The sequence below is a fragment of the Microtus pennsylvanicus genome, chromosome 4 (assembly GCF_037038515.1).
Source record: "Microtus pennsylvanicus isolate mMicPen1 chromosome 4, mMicPen1.hap1, whole genome shotgun sequence".
In the NCBI taxonomy this organism is placed as follows: domain Eukaryota; kingdom Metazoa; phylum Chordata; class Mammalia; order Rodentia; family Cricetidae; genus Microtus; species Microtus pennsylvanicus.
This window is the reverse complement of record NC_134582.1, coordinates 14,705,230-14,725,651: the sequence shown is the minus strand read 5'-3', so window position 1 is coordinate 14,725,651 and position 20,422 is coordinate 14,705,230. Positions and strand designations below refer to the sequence as shown.

The 20,422-nt window shown below is 37.9% G+C and overlaps 1 protein-coding gene across 1 annotated transcript in view; it reads right to left on the bottom strand.

The window, feature by feature from the left end:
• Dcc (DCC netrin 1 receptor) overlaps positions 1 to 20,422 on the bottom strand; it is a 1,030,120-nt gene that overhangs the window by 635,842 nt on the left and 373,856 nt on the right. Inside the window, exon 2 of the mRNA XM_075968336.1 lies at positions 15,588 to 15,908. Coding sequence (XP_075824451.1) covers positions 15,588 to 15,908 — 321 coding nt within the window. The remainder of the gene's footprint in view (positions 1 to 15,587; positions 15,909 to 20,422) is intronic.

Sequence of the window (20,422 nt, the reverse complement as noted above, 5' to 3'; positions counted from 1 at the left end):
ATTCAGTAAATCCCATTTTCACTGCAATCCTTCTGCGCATGCTCTGAGACTGTGGTTCCTAAACTTGTAAGTTCATCATAATTACCTGGAGGGTTTGTTAAACACAGATTTTCTGCTGCTCCCATCCTTTAACCCAGTCTCAGATTCAGTCGGTCTGGTTGGGAACGATTAGTTTGCAGTTCTGAGAATCTCCCGAGAGATCAGGGAACATACTGAGAGCAGGTTCCAGGCCACAGTTTACCTAGTCAGCCTGAATACCACAAACATCTGGGACTCTTATTCCATGATGATTTCCCTTGCCCCATAACACTTGGGTAATTATAAATTGGTACATTTAACAACCACCTCTGGAGACTCTCATCAGGGAAAACTGTTTGACTACAGCTTCATCAGACTTGAATCATCCATCTTCCTTTGCAAGAGACATCTGTGTATCTTTTCTTTTTTTCATTTTTTATTATTCATGCTTTTTTTCTCAAATTACTACAAGCATTTGTTACAAGTATTATGTTCTTGCCTATTTTATTAGTTGTTTGGGTTTGAGCTTTTCAGACATTCAAGTGATGATAGCAAGATGAACCTAGTTGGTAAATAAATCATCTTGATATAGAGCTCACAGTTAAATATATGAACACGATAAGCAAAAAACAACACCTTTCTTTGCCTGTCAGCTTAATGGTTATTTACATCACAAAGCTGACACAATATGATCATCAGGTAAGCAGAAAGTTCTTTGATATTAGAAGGTAAAAACCAGAGTCCTTCCTAGTTTCAGGTGCCTAACTAGAAGCGTAATTCTTGAGTTTTATGGTAACTAAATACTTCAAACCCACATTCTTCCAGTCAAAGTCATTTGCAGTTGGAAGTATTAATACCAGCAGCCCACAGATGATGTAGGGCTTTAGTCCATCAAATGAGGTTTCAAATATAAGTCTATTACAACACAGCTAATCTACCTTGTCTTAGGGGACATATGCCAACCACACTCTGAACTGATCAGTTTGAAAAATTGATTTTCTTGAGGAATTAAAATAGTTAAATAAAATTAGGTAAAGATGACATTTTTAAAAATAGCCCTGGAGTAGAATTTAGTAGTTTGCCCAAAGCTAGGCATATGCTCTATCACTGAGCACACCCTTCAGCTGTGACTTAGATCCATAGGTGGAGGAGGAGGGCTATGAGGAGGTAAAAGAGAAGAGGATGAGGAGGAGGAAGAAAAATAAGAATAGAAGAATTAGCAAGAGGAAAGATACACACAGTGCTAAAATAATGACTTCCACTTTATAGGCAAGAAATCAAAGATAAGGTGTCAAAATAATATCACTTGATAAAATTTCAACTTCCAGGGATAGGGATGGAGTGAAGTGGGTAGAGTTTCTGCTTAGCATGCAAGAGACTCTGTTTTCAAATCCCAGCAGTACATAAGCATAGTGTCACAAGCACGTAATCCTACACCCAAGAAGCAAAATAGAAAGATTAGAAGGTCAAAAGTACCTTTTGTTTCACAGAGAGTTTAGAACCAGCCTGACATACATTATGAAACTATGTCAAAAATCAAGAGAGGGAGAAAAAGGAAAAAGGAGGAAGGGTATAGGAGGAGAAAGAAAGAGGGAGGGGGAAGGGAGGAAGGGAGGAAGAGAAGAATGAAGGAATGAAGGAACAAAGGAGGGAGGAAGGGAAGGAGGAAGAAAGCATGAATTATTTTCCTACTGCATCAGCATGAAGTTAAAAGTAAGAGAACAACCACAACGTTATTTTGAAGACAGTGTCACAAAGGTTAAAGTCCTGCTGGATCACGAGCTGTTCTGGGCTGGTACCTTACAGACTAGTCTCATCTGAGCTGGTGTTCTTCCAGGAGAACACAGCCAGGTATGACACTGAGCCTAGACATGTGCTTTCATACTTTGCTTTGAATATTTTTGTCAGAATCTCTCAGGGAGCTTTTCTGAACACTGGGCATAGTTGAGTCAAAGTGAGTGAACTGGAGGCAGAACAAATCCAGCTCTCCATGTGTTTAGAGTCTAACACGATTACCAGACCCCTTCTACCACCAATCAGAGCGATCCATGAAGATACGCTGAGCCAGGCTCTTTAAAAACTAAACTTCTCATAAACCTACAGCTTTTATCTTCTAGATAGCTGGTGCTTTCTGACTGTTGATAACCATGCAACATTGCTGAAAGACTAATTGGTGAAACAAAGTTTCCAAACCAATACATGTTCACCATGAATTGACAAAGATACTGTCAGATTGTCACCCCAATACCATCTAATAAAGAGGAGGTGATGATTAATAGCTTCTAACAACAACTAAGATTACACTGTAATAAATAAAATAAATACCAATACCTAATAACCACACTATATATTATACAACAGAAACAAAGTTTCTTCTTACTTTTTGTAAACTTCAGACAATGCACACACTATGCTTTGGTAAATGTCATGGTTATCTGTGAAGCTATTAGAGAACCACATCATTGAGACAGGACAATCTCACACAGATCATTCTAATGCGTGTCAAATTTAAGACATGCCAAACAAAGGAGTTAATTAAAATATCTAGAAAGTGACCAGAGAAACAAAGATTAGGGGGGGAAATCTTGCTCAATATTACAAGAGGCATTTGATACCGAAAACATTTCTATCTTCCTTAGTTAAGAGAAATAACATATAGAAACTTAGTTAGAGAACATTCTATGTACAGTGTCTGCATCTCTTCCAGATGAGAGAGTAATGACCCACAGCATCTTTGGGTTTTGGACATTTACTCACTCGTGTTTCTATGTAATGGAATTTCCCAGATTCTATTATCACATTTAGACAATAGGGAAAAAGACCAAGCCTATCTTCAAAGCCTGGAATCATTATTATTCTTATAAATATTATTATTATTAATGACTTATCTTGAGGAAAACATACTAGAGGAATTGCCAATGACAGTTAACAATAGGTCTCATCAGGTATATTGCTTTTAGTTTTAATATGTAGTTCTTTCAGCTGAGTAGAGCTGAAATAATGACATTATATATTTATTCCCATTTTGAACTGTTCCTTTATCTGAATAAAAACTCCCCTTTACTGTACATATGCAAGTGATAGACAATCTCCTGTCCTGCTCAGGTGAGGCTGTTTCTGTGCATGTGGTCGATGCTCAGCTCCCAGGAGGTGCTAGGCCACCCCAGGACCACTCCTAGACGACACTGATTACAATGGTTCCTTTGAGTCTGGAAAGCAAATTTCAGGGCATTTGAAACCTGCTTTCAGAAAGTTAAAGCAGAATAACCCTTAAACACAAAAGATGAAAGAAACCAGTTTTCTCTGTAGAGTCCTGGTGGGAAGAAAAGACCATGCACAGAGGCTGTCTTATCTTCCTGAGTAAGTCTACCTTGGGATACAAATAGTTTCTGGACTATGGTGCTTGAATCATGAAAGGATGTTAAACGATGAGTCTTTTCATGATGTCCATGTAATTAATATGATTATAAAACTGCTGGCATTTGTCTTTTCTTCAAATACAAGATTCTAAGACTTTCTCAGTCGCTGCTGTCTAGATCGGACCTAAATGCTGCTGTAAATCTTTTGGCTGGTGATTTGATGACTTGAGTCCAAGGTAACAGACTAGCTAGGTAGCCCAGTAATCATGGAATGACTCGTCAGCCTTCTGGTTCTATAGCTCTCTTTCCACCTAAAATATTGACTTCAGTTACTCATTGTCTACAACCCAAGGAGAACACTTAGGGTGTGGTCACTGTCTGTTCCTAGGAATACAAAAAACATGCCACTTTGTGTTAATAAACTAAGAACATCTTTGTCTTTGGTAATTGTTGAAAAGGACACTGAAAACATTGTGTCTGAGAATGGTTAGGACTGAGACATAAAAGCTTGAGGCGTAGAGTGGGATTTCATAACACAAAAAGACTTCTTTATACACAGCTTAATAAATAATTAGATGGCTGAAGGGAAAGCCCCAGGAATAGAATAAAATCTTTGGCAGCAATATATCTGACAGAGAATTAAGATCCAGAATATATAAAGAACTCAAAAAAAAAATCAAAGAGTTAAAAACAAGCAAAAATCAAAACAAATGACCCATTCGAAAATTAGGCCTGGGATCATAACAGATAATCTTCAAAAGAAGAAAAAATGTAAAGTGGTTAAAAATCTCAAAAATAATGCTCATCAGTTTTAGCAATCAGTGATTGCAAATCAAAATAGCTGTGAGTGTTTACCTAACGCTAGTCAGAACGGCAAAGGTCAAAAAACAGCGGACAAGGCTGGAGGAAATGTGGGGAAAGGAAACCTCCATTTTTCTCTATGGATGAGGCTAGTAACAAGTCTATGAAATGATGGTTCATTTGTAATACAGATTACAAACTGCAATAATAACTAAACAACACTGCATGCCTCTTATTACTATGAAACTAAATAAACTAAAGCCTGATGCTTGTGTGTTTCTTCTCCATGGTCTTTTTATTATCTTCCCTCTTGTCTAGTTACTTTCTAAAAACTACTTTTTTAGACTTAACTGCAAACTGCTCAAAATATAATGCAGGAGGAGAGTAGCTAAATTATTAATAATTGGTTTTAAAACCTACACTATATTAAATACGATAGATATGGGTGAAATACACATTTTTGCCCACTTACATTTAGACACACAGACATCAAAACAGTAAGATTAGAGCACACACTGTGAAATTAAGGAAAAATGTCTTCTGGCCTTTACAAAATAACACAAATGCTAAAATAAACAGACTGGAGACTAAGAATTCTCTAGTCAATCAGGGTCATGTCTACAGATATTTGGCCCAGTACATTTCTCAGGTGACACAGTTGAGTCCAGAAGGATGAGGGTGGTGTAAAGGAAATGACATTCTCTACGATTGCCTGCGTGGTAAGTATGACCTTGAGACTCAGTAAGGAAAGGCGACAGGGCAGATCTGTGTTGACCAGATCTGTAGATTTTCATTTCGGTCACCTGTCTCTCATAAGCCCTCGGCCTGCAAGCAATTGTTGAGGCAGACTAGCCAAGCAACGTATTAAAAGGTTACTCTGTATAAATGAGAAACGGCTCAACTCATAATTTTAAAACACGTAAAACACATGTTCCCCAGGTAAGACCTTGCACTTCAAATGTCAGGGCAGAGTGAATTCCTAAAGCTGAGCTGGGAAGTTCTGAAAATAGAGTTCATAATGAAAATGTTGACAGGCTCTTGGAGCCACTGTTGTATACAAAATTTAATATGTCACCTTGTTTTACAAGATTTTACTGGCAAGGAAGAAAATTAAAACATTTAACATCTTTCACTTCTCCAGATTGCTTCCCTCCTCCAACCCGCGGTGCCATTTGTCCTGCTGTTTCCTTCGTAAACATCCTTGTTATTGTCACTGTGCAAGCCGCACATTCGCAGCCCGGCACTCACATTTTCTTTCCAAAGCATTGAAGTGGTTATTGGGGCATTATCTTGCAATCTTATTTGCCTTTTCTGAAGGCATGTGAAGTTCTAAGAGTTCTGGGAGGGAAAGGCTAGAGTTGTTTGCATAATTACATGGTCCCCGTAAATAATGCTGATCATTAAAGTGCTTTCTAGGAAAAGCTTTTCAAAAAAAAAAAAAGGCCTTTTTAAAGAGAAACATTTCCATTACAGATATTTGTACAAATTTGGCAGGGGGTAATCTTAGAAAAGATAGCTTTGTTGGAAGAAATGCATTTAGACCCTCTGACAAACTAAGGCTACAGCCTGCCTGTTTTAACACAAGCATAAAGTGGGGGACGATTTCCTATATCACCGTTGTAACTAATCAAGATTTATATGAACCTATAGCTCTTAAATTAGTCTGAACCTCTGAACCTCAGGAACATCTTATGTCGTTAATGACAATTTACATTTATGATGTGTTACAGGACAGCTGGGGAGCTGGCCAACTTGCAGTTCTTATGCCTTTCTGGAAGGAGAAGGGACTCTCCAATGCCTTGATAAACTCTACCTCTCTGTATCACAAACTGAGAAGGAAGTAGTGTGTTTCAAAATAATAAAAAGAAATAAAATTCTGAGTACTAGACACATATTTTCTGATGGAGCATCATGTTATTCAGTCTGACAATTCAGGTCGAGGTGCTGATGCTGCACAATCCTGGCACTAAGAGCTGGTAAAGAACATGCATATCTCTGCACAGGGCCCAAAGGGACAGGGAAGACTACATGAAAAATAAGTCACATGAAATGGAAATAATCTCAGAGAAACAATTAAAATGTTCGGTTACAATGTATCCAATACACCATGAGAACTAAAGGACAGTATTGGAGCTAGTGTCTGGATCAAAGAAATACTACTTATTTCTCCTAGCAGATTGTAGTCATTTGACTTGAATTCACTTTCAGGAGGGCCCTCAGAAAACCCGATACAATAAAGTCAACCATGGTTGAGACTTAATGTTAAATTTATGTACGTGGCTTTTGTCTCTAACGTGGTTTCATAAATGGGTTTCTTGTTGATGAAGTGTTCTAGGTGGAAACACTGCAAATGAACCTCATGAGTGGCCTTTTGTAAGGGTGGTAAAGCCTCAGGGTTACAACAAAACTATTTTCTTTTTTTGTAAAAAGCAATGTGTGTGTGTGTGTGTGTGTGTGTGTGTGTGTGTGTGTGTAACAGTCCAGAGGATATAAATCAAACGGTGAAGTTTGTGATTGTGGTATTCATCACTAGAGTGAAGCTATGAGGCTCAGATAAGGCAAGACATCTAGATGGAAAGGTAATAAAAGGGTTGGCTGTGTTCTGTGTTGATGGCCACTTGTCTTTAGTTGATCTAGGTTGGGAAACACGCTGTGCCAACCGAATCATTTAGTGAGCATGATGAGAAATATGAAGGGCAAAGATGCAATGCACCTCATACACTCACAGCCTGCTGATGTCTACCAAACAGTAATTGCATTTAATCTCTGATTTTGGTGGAGTCATGGCACTCTATGAAACAAACCTCAGTACTTAGTTACTTTCCTTTAGCAAACCCTATGATCCAATTAGAAAAGTTTCCTTCATCTAAGAATTTATTGTAGAGAAAATCCTACATTAATGAACTGGGAAAAAATCTGTGTGTCAGGGATGCTTCTCAGCTATGTGGAAGGTTTTCAAGGCAAGCCCTTTATGTGGAAAATGCTGTGACCACCGGCACAAAGGTTTCTGAAACCTTGAAATCTGTGAAAATCAAAACCATCTGTGTGTGTGTGTGTTTGTGTGTGTGTGTGTACTCAATCTTGTTAGATCACAAAGAAAGGAGAATAATTTGTAACGTACTATGCTTACTTTATTGCTTTTAAAAGCATGTCATCTGTTTCTGTTTTGTGCTAACCTTATGACTCCAGGTCCAAATCAAGTCTCTTGCTGTATTGAGAATATTATGCGGCCACTTCAAGGCCCTCAGTGAGTCACTTTCAAGTATTCTCGCACCTCTAATAGAAAACATATTTAATAATTATGAGACAAGTGACCAATTATTTTCATTACTATAGATTATATAAATGTAGATATAAGTTAATATGTAGACTATTAAAATAATAATTTTAGGAGAGATGTGTTCATTTTTTTTATTCAGCATTTTCAAATATATACATTATTGACCCTGACAGAAAAAGTGTGCGACTATGTTTATGGTTTATCTTCAATCCTTTTGCTGTTGATCATGACAGAAAAAGAATAAGGTAACTTAGGTACTCTGCACACTAAGATTTCCCAGTTTCTTCTAGTTTACCATTTAACCTGTAGAGCATTCTTTAGGTGTGAATTTCTTGTTGGTGTGTGGGAAAAATGTAAGTAATATAAATGAATAGTCTGTTTCAAAGACCTCTATGTAATATTGTTTAAATGCTAAGCCTTATTATGATAAACATAACGACAAAACCATCAGTGCCAGATACTGATTTTTGAAGGTATAAATGTCCTTTCTTTACTACCAGCTTAAATTTCCTTGGAAATCTAGAAATCTACAGCTATGCTATGTAGACTAATTAGAAGTGGTTTATGAGAAACACCATTGCAAAATAAGACACATTACAAGTCAAGCACTGCCTTTCCCCCTTTCTTTGTGAAATTACCTGATCGAAATCTGCTAACACATATTGCAAGTGCGTCATGGAAAGGGTGCACTGACTCCTATTGTGGGGGGTGAAATGTGGGGGGTGCAGGCTATCCTGAGTGCTTCCTGGTTTATATTGTCACATATGATTCATCTCTCAGATCCCATTTCATTACCCTCATTCATTTCTTGCATAAATGTAGCGGAAAGCATGGCCACACCTACCCATACATAGATCTTCGAGTTTTCATCTTGCATGGCTTACATACCAAGACTTCGGTTAAGCAAACATGACACTTTTCTCATATCAATATTTCCTCAGGTATGTGGGTATCACAAACCTTGAGACAGAGGACTTAAATAGCGTTACCGTTTCTTACTTGTGACTTAAAACATTGGCAGGCTCATTGTTATCTCTAATGTGAAATTATTATATTCCCTCGGAGTATTGCGGATGTGAAAAAATAACTTCTGATTATTATCAGCTGAGTTACTTTAGCTATTCCACCTTCTTCATTAGAATGCCAGCAAAACCACACTGTGGATAACACAAGAAAGGATGAAAAAAATAGCATTCTTCTGATGCAGATTAAATTCGAATGCATAATTAACAGTTAGCATTGTCACGTGAATTATAATCTATATCAAGGCAAAGAAAGTGAAAGACTGAAGGATTTTTAAAATGCATTTTGTTCATTTTTCTTCAGTCAGGTTCTCCATTGCCATTTCCTACTGTAGCCTGTCAGGAATATATTTTGATTCTAACTTATTACAAAGTTAATTGAGAGACATAAAAATCCTGCTCTTTAAAGTTCAATTATTTAAGTTGAGGGCAATATCAATGATTATACAAGGTTTATTTGGTAATAAAAATTGTAGACCAGTACACATACAACCATTTCATCTACGTTCTTTCTCTTTTATGTTTTAACCAGAAAATAGCAAGAGTATTTAGCTAAATTGGCTGTAATTAAGGCCATTAAGAATTACAGAGTCAAACAAATTTATTTCCCTGCACATCAATTGACAGTCAACAGCATTCCTGTACGTGTGAAACGGAAAGCTTCCCTCTGTAACTGAACCTTCCTAAAATAGACTTTTCAGAGAGTCCAGGGCCCTGGGATACATTTTCCAAACTGCTTCGCTGAATGAACTTGACCTTCTAAGCAAGATTCTTATATTTGCTCCTGTAGAGAAGAGGAATATGAGCATTTTTCTTGCTGTTTTCTTTCTATAACATTTGAGTGACCCGAGGCAGTGTATTTTATTCTCCTTCCCTTCAGACAAGCTTTCTCCTGTTTCCTTTGGAGCAAGAATGGAAAGGTCAGGTTATCATTTCACAAAAGGCTCTGTCTCGCTTCTCTCGCCATAATATGCGTTCCCTAATTATTTCATAACTCATTTGAATGGGAGGCATACTGGAAGGGGACGCGTGGAAACAACTCCACGTGTAACTAATTATTTAAAAAAACACAAGGAAATTTTAATTATAATGCCTGGGTTATTTAAAAGCAAAATGGAGCAGTTTGTGTCTTGAAATATCTATTAAAACAGGGAAGAAAAAGAAAATAACTCCCTGAATGACAGGACTGAAGTAAATGCAATTTAGTTGCTCTTTTATTTCCTTGATCTAAAAAAAAAAAAAGAACAAAAATAATAGGCAATCTTGGCTTGAAGCACAAAAATCACTTAAAAATAAAGTGTGTTCCTAGAAGACACATATGCTTATTTAACAAATGCCAGTTTCTCTATTTTCAATTTGTTATATGACTCTATTGAGTATACAGCTGTGATAACAAAATCATCCAAAGAAATCATTGTTTTTCTTCCATATAATTGATGATTTGAAGAAAGTGATCAAGGATTTCCAAGTAAAACCAATTACTGTTATTATTATTTTTCATGTTTGTGTTTTGAAATTTTAAACTGAATAAAACATGGGGTGCTTGTTTGATGAGTAAACGGGAGGTAATCCAGAGCCTTTGACTTTAGCTATGCAGATAACAGAAGCAATAAGAGACTGTTTTGTGTGACGCATTAGAGAATGTTTGTTTCAGTCTCTGTTCATAGGAAATCATATACCATCTTATACTCTGCTTTGTTTCTCAACTTTAGCATTCATATTCCTTAAGCAATATGAGGCAGTGCATATAGATGCGCTGTCTAGGGGAGCTCTATGACACAAAGCCAGTGGTTTTATTATGAAGATATAAATGCTCAAAAGTTAACAGATTGAAATCTACCTAGACACAAAGCTATATCACGAATCTCTGGTTGCTGCCACTTTAATAGATTAGAGTCTGCCCCACTCCATATCCAAGAATGTAAAAGATAAAGAGATGTGTCTCTTAGGTTCCATCTGTGTACCTTGGAACCTACAGGGGCTGTGTGGTCAAACAGCTGTAGAGAAAGCAAGTGTGTGTGTGTGTGTGTGTGTGTGTGTGTGTGTGGCCATGGTTATAGCACTGGACAATCAAATGAGGTGGATTTACTATGATCAGTCACAGAAGGTTTGTTCACATTCTCTCTTCTTTGACACTGCTATTACTGAGTTCCAGTAGGAAGAAGACACAGGCATGAAATTCAGAGTCTAGCTCACTGCCACATACCACGAGTACTGCCTCAGTTGAAAGGACATTAATGAAGCTGAGAAAAAGGACCCAGAATCTTTTCCAGAGATGACTTAAACAGTACTCCGTATACTCTGTTTATATTCTCTGTCTATATATGGACAGCTGTGAGGGTATTTAAATTTGTTTGGGTACAATAAGGAAGAAAAATACAGGCAGAGGAAAGAAGAGGGAAGGAAGAAGAGTGTGGTGGGAGCAGAACTCCCCCGATGGAGCAAATGCCCCTGCCACCCCTGGTAGGATCCATGTCTACAACTAATCACAACGGATGCTTTGGGTAGAAGCTGGATACTATGATAGAAAATAATAAGCAGCCCTTCTTCTCTCCTCAAGCTCAACTTTCCTTCTACACAGAGGTAGGCATAGCAAAGGAAGACTGCACTCTCTCAAGTTAGAACAGTTAGGATAAACATGACATTCCCAGTCAAAGTCAATGCCAGTCAAGTTACTTTCAGAAGGAGATTTGAGAGTTCATCATGCTTTCCTAATTGGACTCAAATTTTAAAAAGAAAACACACAACAACAACGAAACTCACCACTTTTTATTAACTTGTTAAATTGCAACCTCTGTAAAGATATTGCCTGGGATTGTGTCCCCATTTATCTTCCTACTGTCTTTTCCTCTCCAGCGAAGTGCGTACTCTGGATTTAGAGAGCACTTGAGAGGTTCCTGGAACCAGAGTGAATGGCACATGCCAAGATAACTGCATAAAGCGCTCCGATCAAAGACTGCTTTCGTTTGCCACTTTTTTTAATATAAAAAAAAAACCACTTTGAGAAAGTCAAACCACAAGAGAGGCATTGCATTCATGGGCTTTACACTGTTCCTGAGGGTACACAAGAGCTGTGTTTTGTTTTGTTTCTTACCCAGACTAAGCTGACTGCTACCTTTCAGTAGTAACTAGTTTATTGATTGCTAATGCTTTAAAAAATAAGATCAAATCAGGACCATGGTCTTTATTGCAAGGAAGATATATGCCCCTTGTGAATTCTAGCGGTTTGGCAATTTTAACCTCCACAGACATAACATTGATGGATTCCATGTTGCCAAACAGCATGGCAAGTGTTTAAAATGCTGTGAAGAACCTTATTGCCTTGAAATGATACAATCTGATATTAGACTACAACTCAATGACTGTATCCCTGAGCCTCCCCTTTCACAGAATACTAAAGTCAAAGCCACTTTATTTTAATATCTCATAGCGAAGGAATCATTCCTCATTTCACTACTGAAACAGAGAAAACATAAACCTCAACCTGGATCACAGGAACACAGACTTTGCAGCATTCAGGACATTTTCATTAGCAGTACAGATAAAGCTGCCTTTTGTAACAGGGCATCAAAATGCCAACCTGATTCATTCCTATCAGCAGAGCTGCTTTGGCCCCTGGAGCGATGATGGTTAGGATCCACGAGGACAAAAACATATAAGCTACAGGAAGTCAAGCAAGCCCCTCTCAGCCATAAAACCTTTCCCTACTCTTCAGTACCTATCCCACATGCTTCTCTTAATTAATCACAATTACAATTAAAGTTCCATACTCCCTATCCTTTGTAAGCATCAATCAAATTCCCGACACTCATCACTCACCAGCTCCAGATAGCTTAAACCTTGCTATTCACATTCGGGATATCTCCCCACCTGTCTTCAGAGGAGAGGGGTTCTCAAACTGTTGGTCATGACCTTTAGGAGTATATATTATTTGTATTTTGATAAATAAATCTTGCTGAAGACCAGAGATTTAGATAAAGCCACTTGAGGTCAGGCAGTGGTAGCACACACCTTTAATCCCGCTATTTGGTAGACAAAGTCAGGTGGATATTTGTGAATTGAAGGCCACCCTGGGCTACACAAGATCAATGCAGAAATAAATCCAGGTGGAGGTGTTCTACAGCTTAAATTCCATACTTGGTAGCCATATGCCCTTAATCCCAGCACTAGAGGGAATGTAAAATGAGAGGAAAGAGAGACTGTCTGCTTTAGTCCCTGGTGAACCAGCCTTGGAAGAGGTAAGACTTCTCTACGGCTTAGCTGCCTTGCTTTTCTGGCTTCCAGGTTGAACACCAATGTCTGTCTCTCTGGGTTTTTACAATGTGTGCTACAATGACCCCTTTGGGGGGTTTAAAGGTCATTTCACAGGGTCACATATCAGAAATACTACACATCAGATATTTACATTATAACTCAAAATAGCAGCAAAATACAGTTAAGAAGAAGCAATCAAATAATTTTATTGTTGGGAGCCACCACAGCATGAGGAACTGTATGAAAGTGTTGGAGCATTAGGAAGGTTGAGAACCACTTCCTTATGATGTCATTACTAAATCAGACAGGGTTGCCTTTAAGTATGATGATCAAACCTCTCAGTTCTGCCTGACTACTACGAGGTTTCCTGAAATATAAGACTGCCAAATGCCATGCTCATGTCTGTCCAGGGCAAATCAGAATGGCTGGCCATTCTACTCGTAATGAGGACACTACACAGGAAAAACCAAAAAAACAAAAACCAACAACAACAACAACAACAAAAAAAAAAAAACGTTAGCTGAGGGAAAGTCCAGTGCAACAGATGTGGATGAGTCTGCTTTAGTTTTCTAGAATAAAATACTTTAAAGTGCGTAGTCTATATATGATAGTAATTCTGTTTTCACAGTTCTAGAAGCCGGTCTTCCAAGATTAGAGAGTCAGCAGCATTTGGCTTCCTCGTGGCCCCTTCCAGGTCCACCTGTGGACTATTTCCACATAACAAGAAGCAAGTTTCAGCTCACTGTTTTCCCCACTTTGAGGCACTAATACCCCCTCAAAGGGTAAGCCTCATAATGCTATCGACTTTAGAGCCAGAACTGCAACATGATCATTCTGAGAAGATAAAACCATTGGTTGTAAGAGTCCTTGGTGTAGGAAAGAAGTCAACAAACGTGGCAGGAAGTCAGACTGAGTGTGGAATCTTAACATGTCTGTGTGAAATCCATTTCCTCACAGCTTCACACCATATCTATCCATAACTGAGAGAAATTGAGTGTGCATGCGTGCTTGTGTGTGCGTGTGTGTGTGTGTGTGTGTGTGTGGAGAGAGAGAGAGAGAGAGAGAGAGAGAGAGAGAGAGAGAGAGAAAGGGAGAGAGAGAAAAAAAGAGTAGGAGTTTAGTAATATGTGGGGTCCTGATAAACTCTCTGTTTAGTGTTATTTACAAAGCTGAGTCCTTGTTGAGACTAACCTTTCAGGCTGCATCTAGACGAGATGACATCTAGGACAGAGAGCAATGGCTATAACCCCCTTTTCATCACTATGTTTGCTTTTTTTAAAGTGAAAATAAAAGATTAACATTGGAAATAGTTCTCAGATATGCTTAATCATTTGATTAATTTAATTTCATTTTGTTTGTTGTATTTGATGTTCATATCAAATTATCTATAAATTTATTTTACCTATACACACAAACATAAGCATGTATAATACATCGTTGTCAAAATTTAAGTTAGGTCATTACAGAAACCAGTAAAAAACAAAGATTCCCCAGAGATCTAGAACTACATGGATAACAGAAAATGCTCATGGGATTCTCCAAGTCAAAAGATGGAGCAGATATGGCAACATTGTGGGTACCAAAACACTCCGTCCATCCTGTTTACCAAATTTCTTCATATTTTTGAGCTTCACAGACAAAAAAGCAACGTGTCTTTCTTATCCTCAGACACTGAGCTGACATGTCGATAAGGGAGCTGCATTTGAAAGCACTAATGGGACATTTTTATTTCTCACTTGAGGTCTATATTATGGATTAGTAGGCTGTGATTAAAATAAAATATATTGCTGTCAGGGCTTGAAGCATCAAGTTTTACAAAAGTTTAACACCATTGACTTCGTAAATTAGAATTGATTAGGATATAATTTTTCTAATATTTTATTAATAAATTGTCCATCCCTTCATGTAATCAATGAATCTTCAGGAATCAGCCCTGTCTTGAAAACAAATCACCCAAAGCTGTTCATACTTCTGAAATGTACCAGCTGTTTTCTATGTTAATTGAAAAAGGAAAGTTAATAAAAAAAACCCTGAGATATGAGTCATTTAGTCCTCTTTTACTTTGCTTACAAATGTATGCTGTTGGTAGAAAAACTAAAATATGGTCATAATGGATAAATTTCACAGAAAACTAAAAGTTGATGCAGCATAAGATACTATAAGCATGTCACTGGGTCCATATCTCCTAGGGATGAAGTGGCAAGTGGATGTTGGTAACCCCAAGCCTCCTGCAATACTAGCCACAACATCAAAGTTTAGAATCAACCTATGTGACCATCAGCAGATGAGTAGGTAAAGAACCTGTGGGATACCTAATGGAATGCCATTAATCCATTAAAATCTGGCATTTTAGCAGTGTTGATGAGCCTAAAACATATTATACTAAAAGAATGAGTTAAAAAAAAAACAAATAACACATGCTTTTAGATTGCATACATGTGAAATCTAAATGATTGCCCTTACACACTTACAGAAAATGGAAGGATAATTACCAGAAGCTTGATGGGATTGACGGGTGAGAAATGAGGGGAGGGGGTCTATGTGACATTGGGGAAAAGTACTAATTAGAAGAAGAAATGCATATTCTAGACTCAGGAAGGTGGCCAAAGTTATGATTTTATTGTGTGTTTCACCATTGCTAAAAAAGTCATTTCAATTGCTTTAACCACACAAATAACTATGTGAAGCTAGCCTGATAATGATGAACTACCATCCGACAACTTATGTAACTATTTTATTTAAATTAAAATAATATAATCCTTGTAAAGGCAATGCCTTTACAAAGATTATTTATTGCTTATTCCTAAAAAGGATAGAAAAGATAAGTAGAAGAAAGGAAAAATATCTACATACCTGCTACAGCAACTTTTGCTATACGGCTAATAATTGAGCCAGCATCTCCCAAGGATGCCTCACACTGGTAAAGTCCTTCGTCTGGCTTATGGTGTCTCGAATGAAGTATGTTCTGGATCAACAGAGAGCCATTGGGGAGTTGCTGCTTCCTGTCATCCATGCCCAAGGCTAGGATGAGGCCATCTTTTCTCCACTTGATGACCGGAACTCCTCGGTCAGACTCTGCAGAGCAGTTAAGCAGGACGTTCCCACCCCGCATTGTGACAGCATCAGAAGGTTCAGACACAAAACGAAGAGATGTGAAAGGTTTGATTTGAAAACCTGAAATAAGAGAGCAGAAGGGAAATGAATTCGCACATTCTGAGAAATTTCAATATGGATTTCTTCAACACTTCCTTTCAAAACTTATTTTTCAAAAAGAAGCCCCCTTTTTTTAGCTATACGTATTGATAAATTTCAGATCATGAATACTCTCTGAAACAAAAGAATAATATTTATGTGAGCACCAATTAATGAAGCAACTGGCCCAGAAAATATTATTAATAAAATAATAATTCGTAATTTATGGATAAAATATTATTACATCCATGATTATTTGAAAATTTATACAGTTAAAATGAGTATTTTCCTTATAAAGACAGATATTTTTAAGTTTCATCAGTCAGTAGTGTGACAACTAAGATTTGTGAGACTTGATTAATCCTGTTATCTGCATTTTAGCATTTCTTGGCATTTTTAAATCTACCCATTTTATTTTACAAAATTAAAACCATTGGTGTTGACAAAGGTATTTAGAATAGACATCAGGGGGATTAACCATAGATAAATCTCACCTGCCCAACAAAGTCATAAGGCTACTGCCTATAACCCCCAAAGTCACTCTCTATCTCTTTCCAGGAGTTTCTTGTGGGCTTAGCTAAGAGAATACTGCAGTTGATTTGTAAACAAACATAAGCAGTCAACAGAAGGATTAAGATAGTATTTAAAATTCCTGAAAGGATGGAGCAGGCATAACTAAAGAAGACTAGCAGTATAGTCATTACTAGTACTCAGATTGACAAATCAAAGACCTTGGAAAGTTCTCAGGAGGTGATTGGCTTTGCACAGTGTGTATCAAGTCTTTCAAGCCAAGACATTTTTTAATTTTGAGTAATCTATATGTATAAGTTCTGCAATCTTCCCCAGTATTTTCTTTCGTAAATGGGATCTTTGTTAAAGCACAACTGAACTCTTTTTCCCACCATCTAATCCCACTTTCTCCTGAACCACACTGCATGAAATCATACATGTGGGGATAAGATTCTTGTAAGTGTCCTTTATTCATTTGAAGTTGCATTTAATTTCATAAAAACACCTCTAAATCAAGCTTTTATTCTTTGCCCGATGGCAGCCTCAGGTTGTCTGGCTTTTTTAATTTATCCGCAACACCGTTGGTAGTTTTGTGAAATCTTATCAGCTTTCTATGATCTAAGTGGCAAACATCTAAATTAATATATTCAATATTCTCATCACGGGCTGACCTATGTTGGCTCTCATGGTCATAATTATTCCTGATTTCCAGGTGCTGCAGCTGTTTCCTTCCAGGGTTTTTAGTGCACACAGCCAGTATTTCTAATGATGGACACTATGTCTTTGGCATTCCCAGTGATCTAATCCCAGTGATCTTATCACTTATGATCGGACACTAACTCCTTGCAAATAGTTCACTGATGCAAAGAAAGCATCTACAGCTTTGTTTTGCTCAAACTAATATTGATTATAAAATCATAGTAATGCTAAATGACACAGGTAAAGGACCTTCATGGCTCCAATCTGATCCTGTCCATGCCAAATAGACAGCCTTCTCATACAGTTCCATATTTACATAACTGGCCCAATTATAGTGAAGCAACTATTTCTTGAGTGGAAAGTGTATCTGATTGGGAGTCTGAATATCTTGCTTCTTGTCGAGTCTATATCATTTAAATATGTGGAATTCTAAATGTTCGTGTACATCCTCAGAACTCATGTCCTTCACATATAAAACAGAACTATTCACTGAAACAGAGTACTTCCAATTCAACTCCCATTTTGCAAGGTATTGGCACAGGAATGTGTTGAAGGCATCTGTCAATGGAATTACTAAGGGTACTGAGATGCAGATATATTTTAAATTAAATACACCTTTCTTTTTTGTCAGAAAAAACCTAGTCGGAAATACCTGGCTGGAGCTGCACTAAGGGCAAGAAAGCATAAAAAAGTTCAAATGTTATTGAATGTCAAGATGCTTCATCAGAATAATGTCCACAATTTCCATTTAAGTAGCATTAAAACAGAAGAAATAAATTCACAATGCAAGACTAGGCAACTATATTAAAAAAACATTTATTGCATTTTTGTTCTACCCGGGGCCTATATTTTAAACTCAACCTCATGCTGAGTACATTATTTATGTCACAGAGCACATAATACATTTAGCACAGCTGTTTATGACAGCATGCTAATGAGCATATGTGCCCATTATCACAAATAAATAATCTACTTACTGTGAAACAGGAAGGTTATGACAGTTTTCAGTGCTGTGAGTGGATGGTTTAGGAAAGTTAAATAAAGATTAATTTTTCTATGACACAATTACCCTTGCTGCTCGTTGGTAATTTGAGCTTTTTTAATTCTCTCTATAACAATTATACTTTAAATATATGGCCTTGAAATAAATGAAATCTCCTTAACTTCAAGAACTCGCATTACTTATTATTTTAGAAAAGACAGATCCAAGTAAAAAGACTTATTTGAGAAATGACAAATGACTTTAATGTCAAAGTTTCAGATGATATGAGGAACAAACTGTCTCTGACCTCTTGTAAAGCACTTGATATGTCTAAAAATAATCTGTTAGTGTATCATTTATTGACTTTGATATATATTTGCAAATTCCCATTCTCTATTACCAAGTTTGGAAAATGGAGGGGGAGCCTTTAACTGGGGAGATAGGATGATAATACAAAGGGAGAGAGAAGGAAGAAAAATAAATAACACTGAGAATATTTGGAGATACCATGGAAACATAATATTTTATAAATCAACTTTGTATATGTGTATATATAGTGTGTATACATGCATATGTGTATATATGCATACTCATGGAGTCATGTGACATGTGATAGTGGTACCTCCACTACAAGCCATGCCCTATCGGACAAAATTCCCAGTTCTAGGCATGAGAAACCTACCAGCCCTCCTGTTGCTGGATGAAGTGCAATATAAGGGTCTTCAAAAACAATTTGGGCCGCATCCATTACCCTTACTAGCTGTGATGGTTTAAACAAGAAAAGTCTCTTATTGTCTTTGGTATTTGAACACTTGGTCCATATCTGATGGTGATCTCTGGGGAATTCAAGAGATGTGGTCTTGCTAGAGGAAATATGTTACTGGGCGTGGGCTTTGAAAACTTACAGCCTCCCCTTCCTTCTGGTTTCCTTTGTGTTTAAAGTTGAAATGGGAGTTCTCAGCTTCCTGTTCTTGCACCGTGTCTGTCTTATTGGAGGGAGTGGGACCATGTAGATGTGGGCCTTGACTTCTCATATATGCTCAAGCCATGTCCAGTGAGACAGACCACTTCCTGTTGCTTGTTGGTCAAGATGTCTTAGCTGTGGTGATATTTTGTTTGTGATCTAACCAAGTTTGCCTGAAGATCAGAGTTTGGAGTTATATTCCACACTAGTTAGCGATAGAGACCAGGCAGTGGTGTAACACACCTTTAATCCCAGTACTTGAGATCCAGAGGCAGGTGGGTCTCTGTGAGTTCAAGGCCATTCTAGGCTACACTAGACTGATCCAATCTCTCTCTCTCTCTCTCTCTCTCTCTCTCTCTCTCTCTCTCTCTCTCTCTCTCTCTCTCCCTCCCTCCCTCTCTCTCTCTCTCTCTCCCTCCCCCTCCCTCCCTCCCTCCCTCTCTCTCTCTCTCTCTCTCTCTCCCCCTCCCTCTCTCTCTCTCTCTCTCTCTCTCTCTCTCTCTCTCTCTCTCTCTCCCTCCCTCTCTCTCTCCCTCCCTCTCTCTTGGTTCCCTGACCGGGAAACAAAGATCCAATCTCAAAGATACTTAGGAGTAACAAGTCTTTAATCCCAGCACTAGGGAGGTGGAGACAGGAAGGGCTATAGCTGGGCAAAGAGAGTAAGGTGGGAAGAGAAAAGTGTTCAAGGCATTCAGCTTGAAGATTTGTAGAGACAGGATACCCCTTTTCAGCTGAGAAGTTGGCAAAGTAAGAGGTGGCTGGGATTGTTCTTCTGTTTCTCTGATTTTTCAGCATTTACCCCGATATCTGACTCTGGGTTTTTATTATTAAGATCAATTATAATTTGAGCTGTACTCAGCCCGTGTGCCAGCACCATGTCTGCCTGCAGGCCACCATACTGAACTATGATGATAATGGACTAAAACTCTGAAAATGTAAGACACCTCAACTAAATGCTTTTTTAAAAAAAAAAATTGTTGCTGCAGTCATTGTGAAAGTCGTCTCATCACAGCCTTAAAAACCCTAGGACAGAAATAAATTATTTTTGATAGTTAATCTTCACAGTCTGACTTGCCTGAATCAAATTCGTAAAGGAATAAACATATTAGTGTGTCTTTCTGAGTGTTCCCCAGGAGAATGAACAGTGGAGGGTAGAACCAATGTGTGTATGTTTGGGAATATCCCTTTGACAAAGGGTACACACGGACTAAAAGGAAAATCTGATAAGCACCTGCATCTCCATTATTCTTTCTCAACAACACGGACCAAGCCAGGCCAGTCCTGCCACCATTGCCACCATGCCCTCCCTCACCATGATGGATTCTAAATTCCTCTGAACTC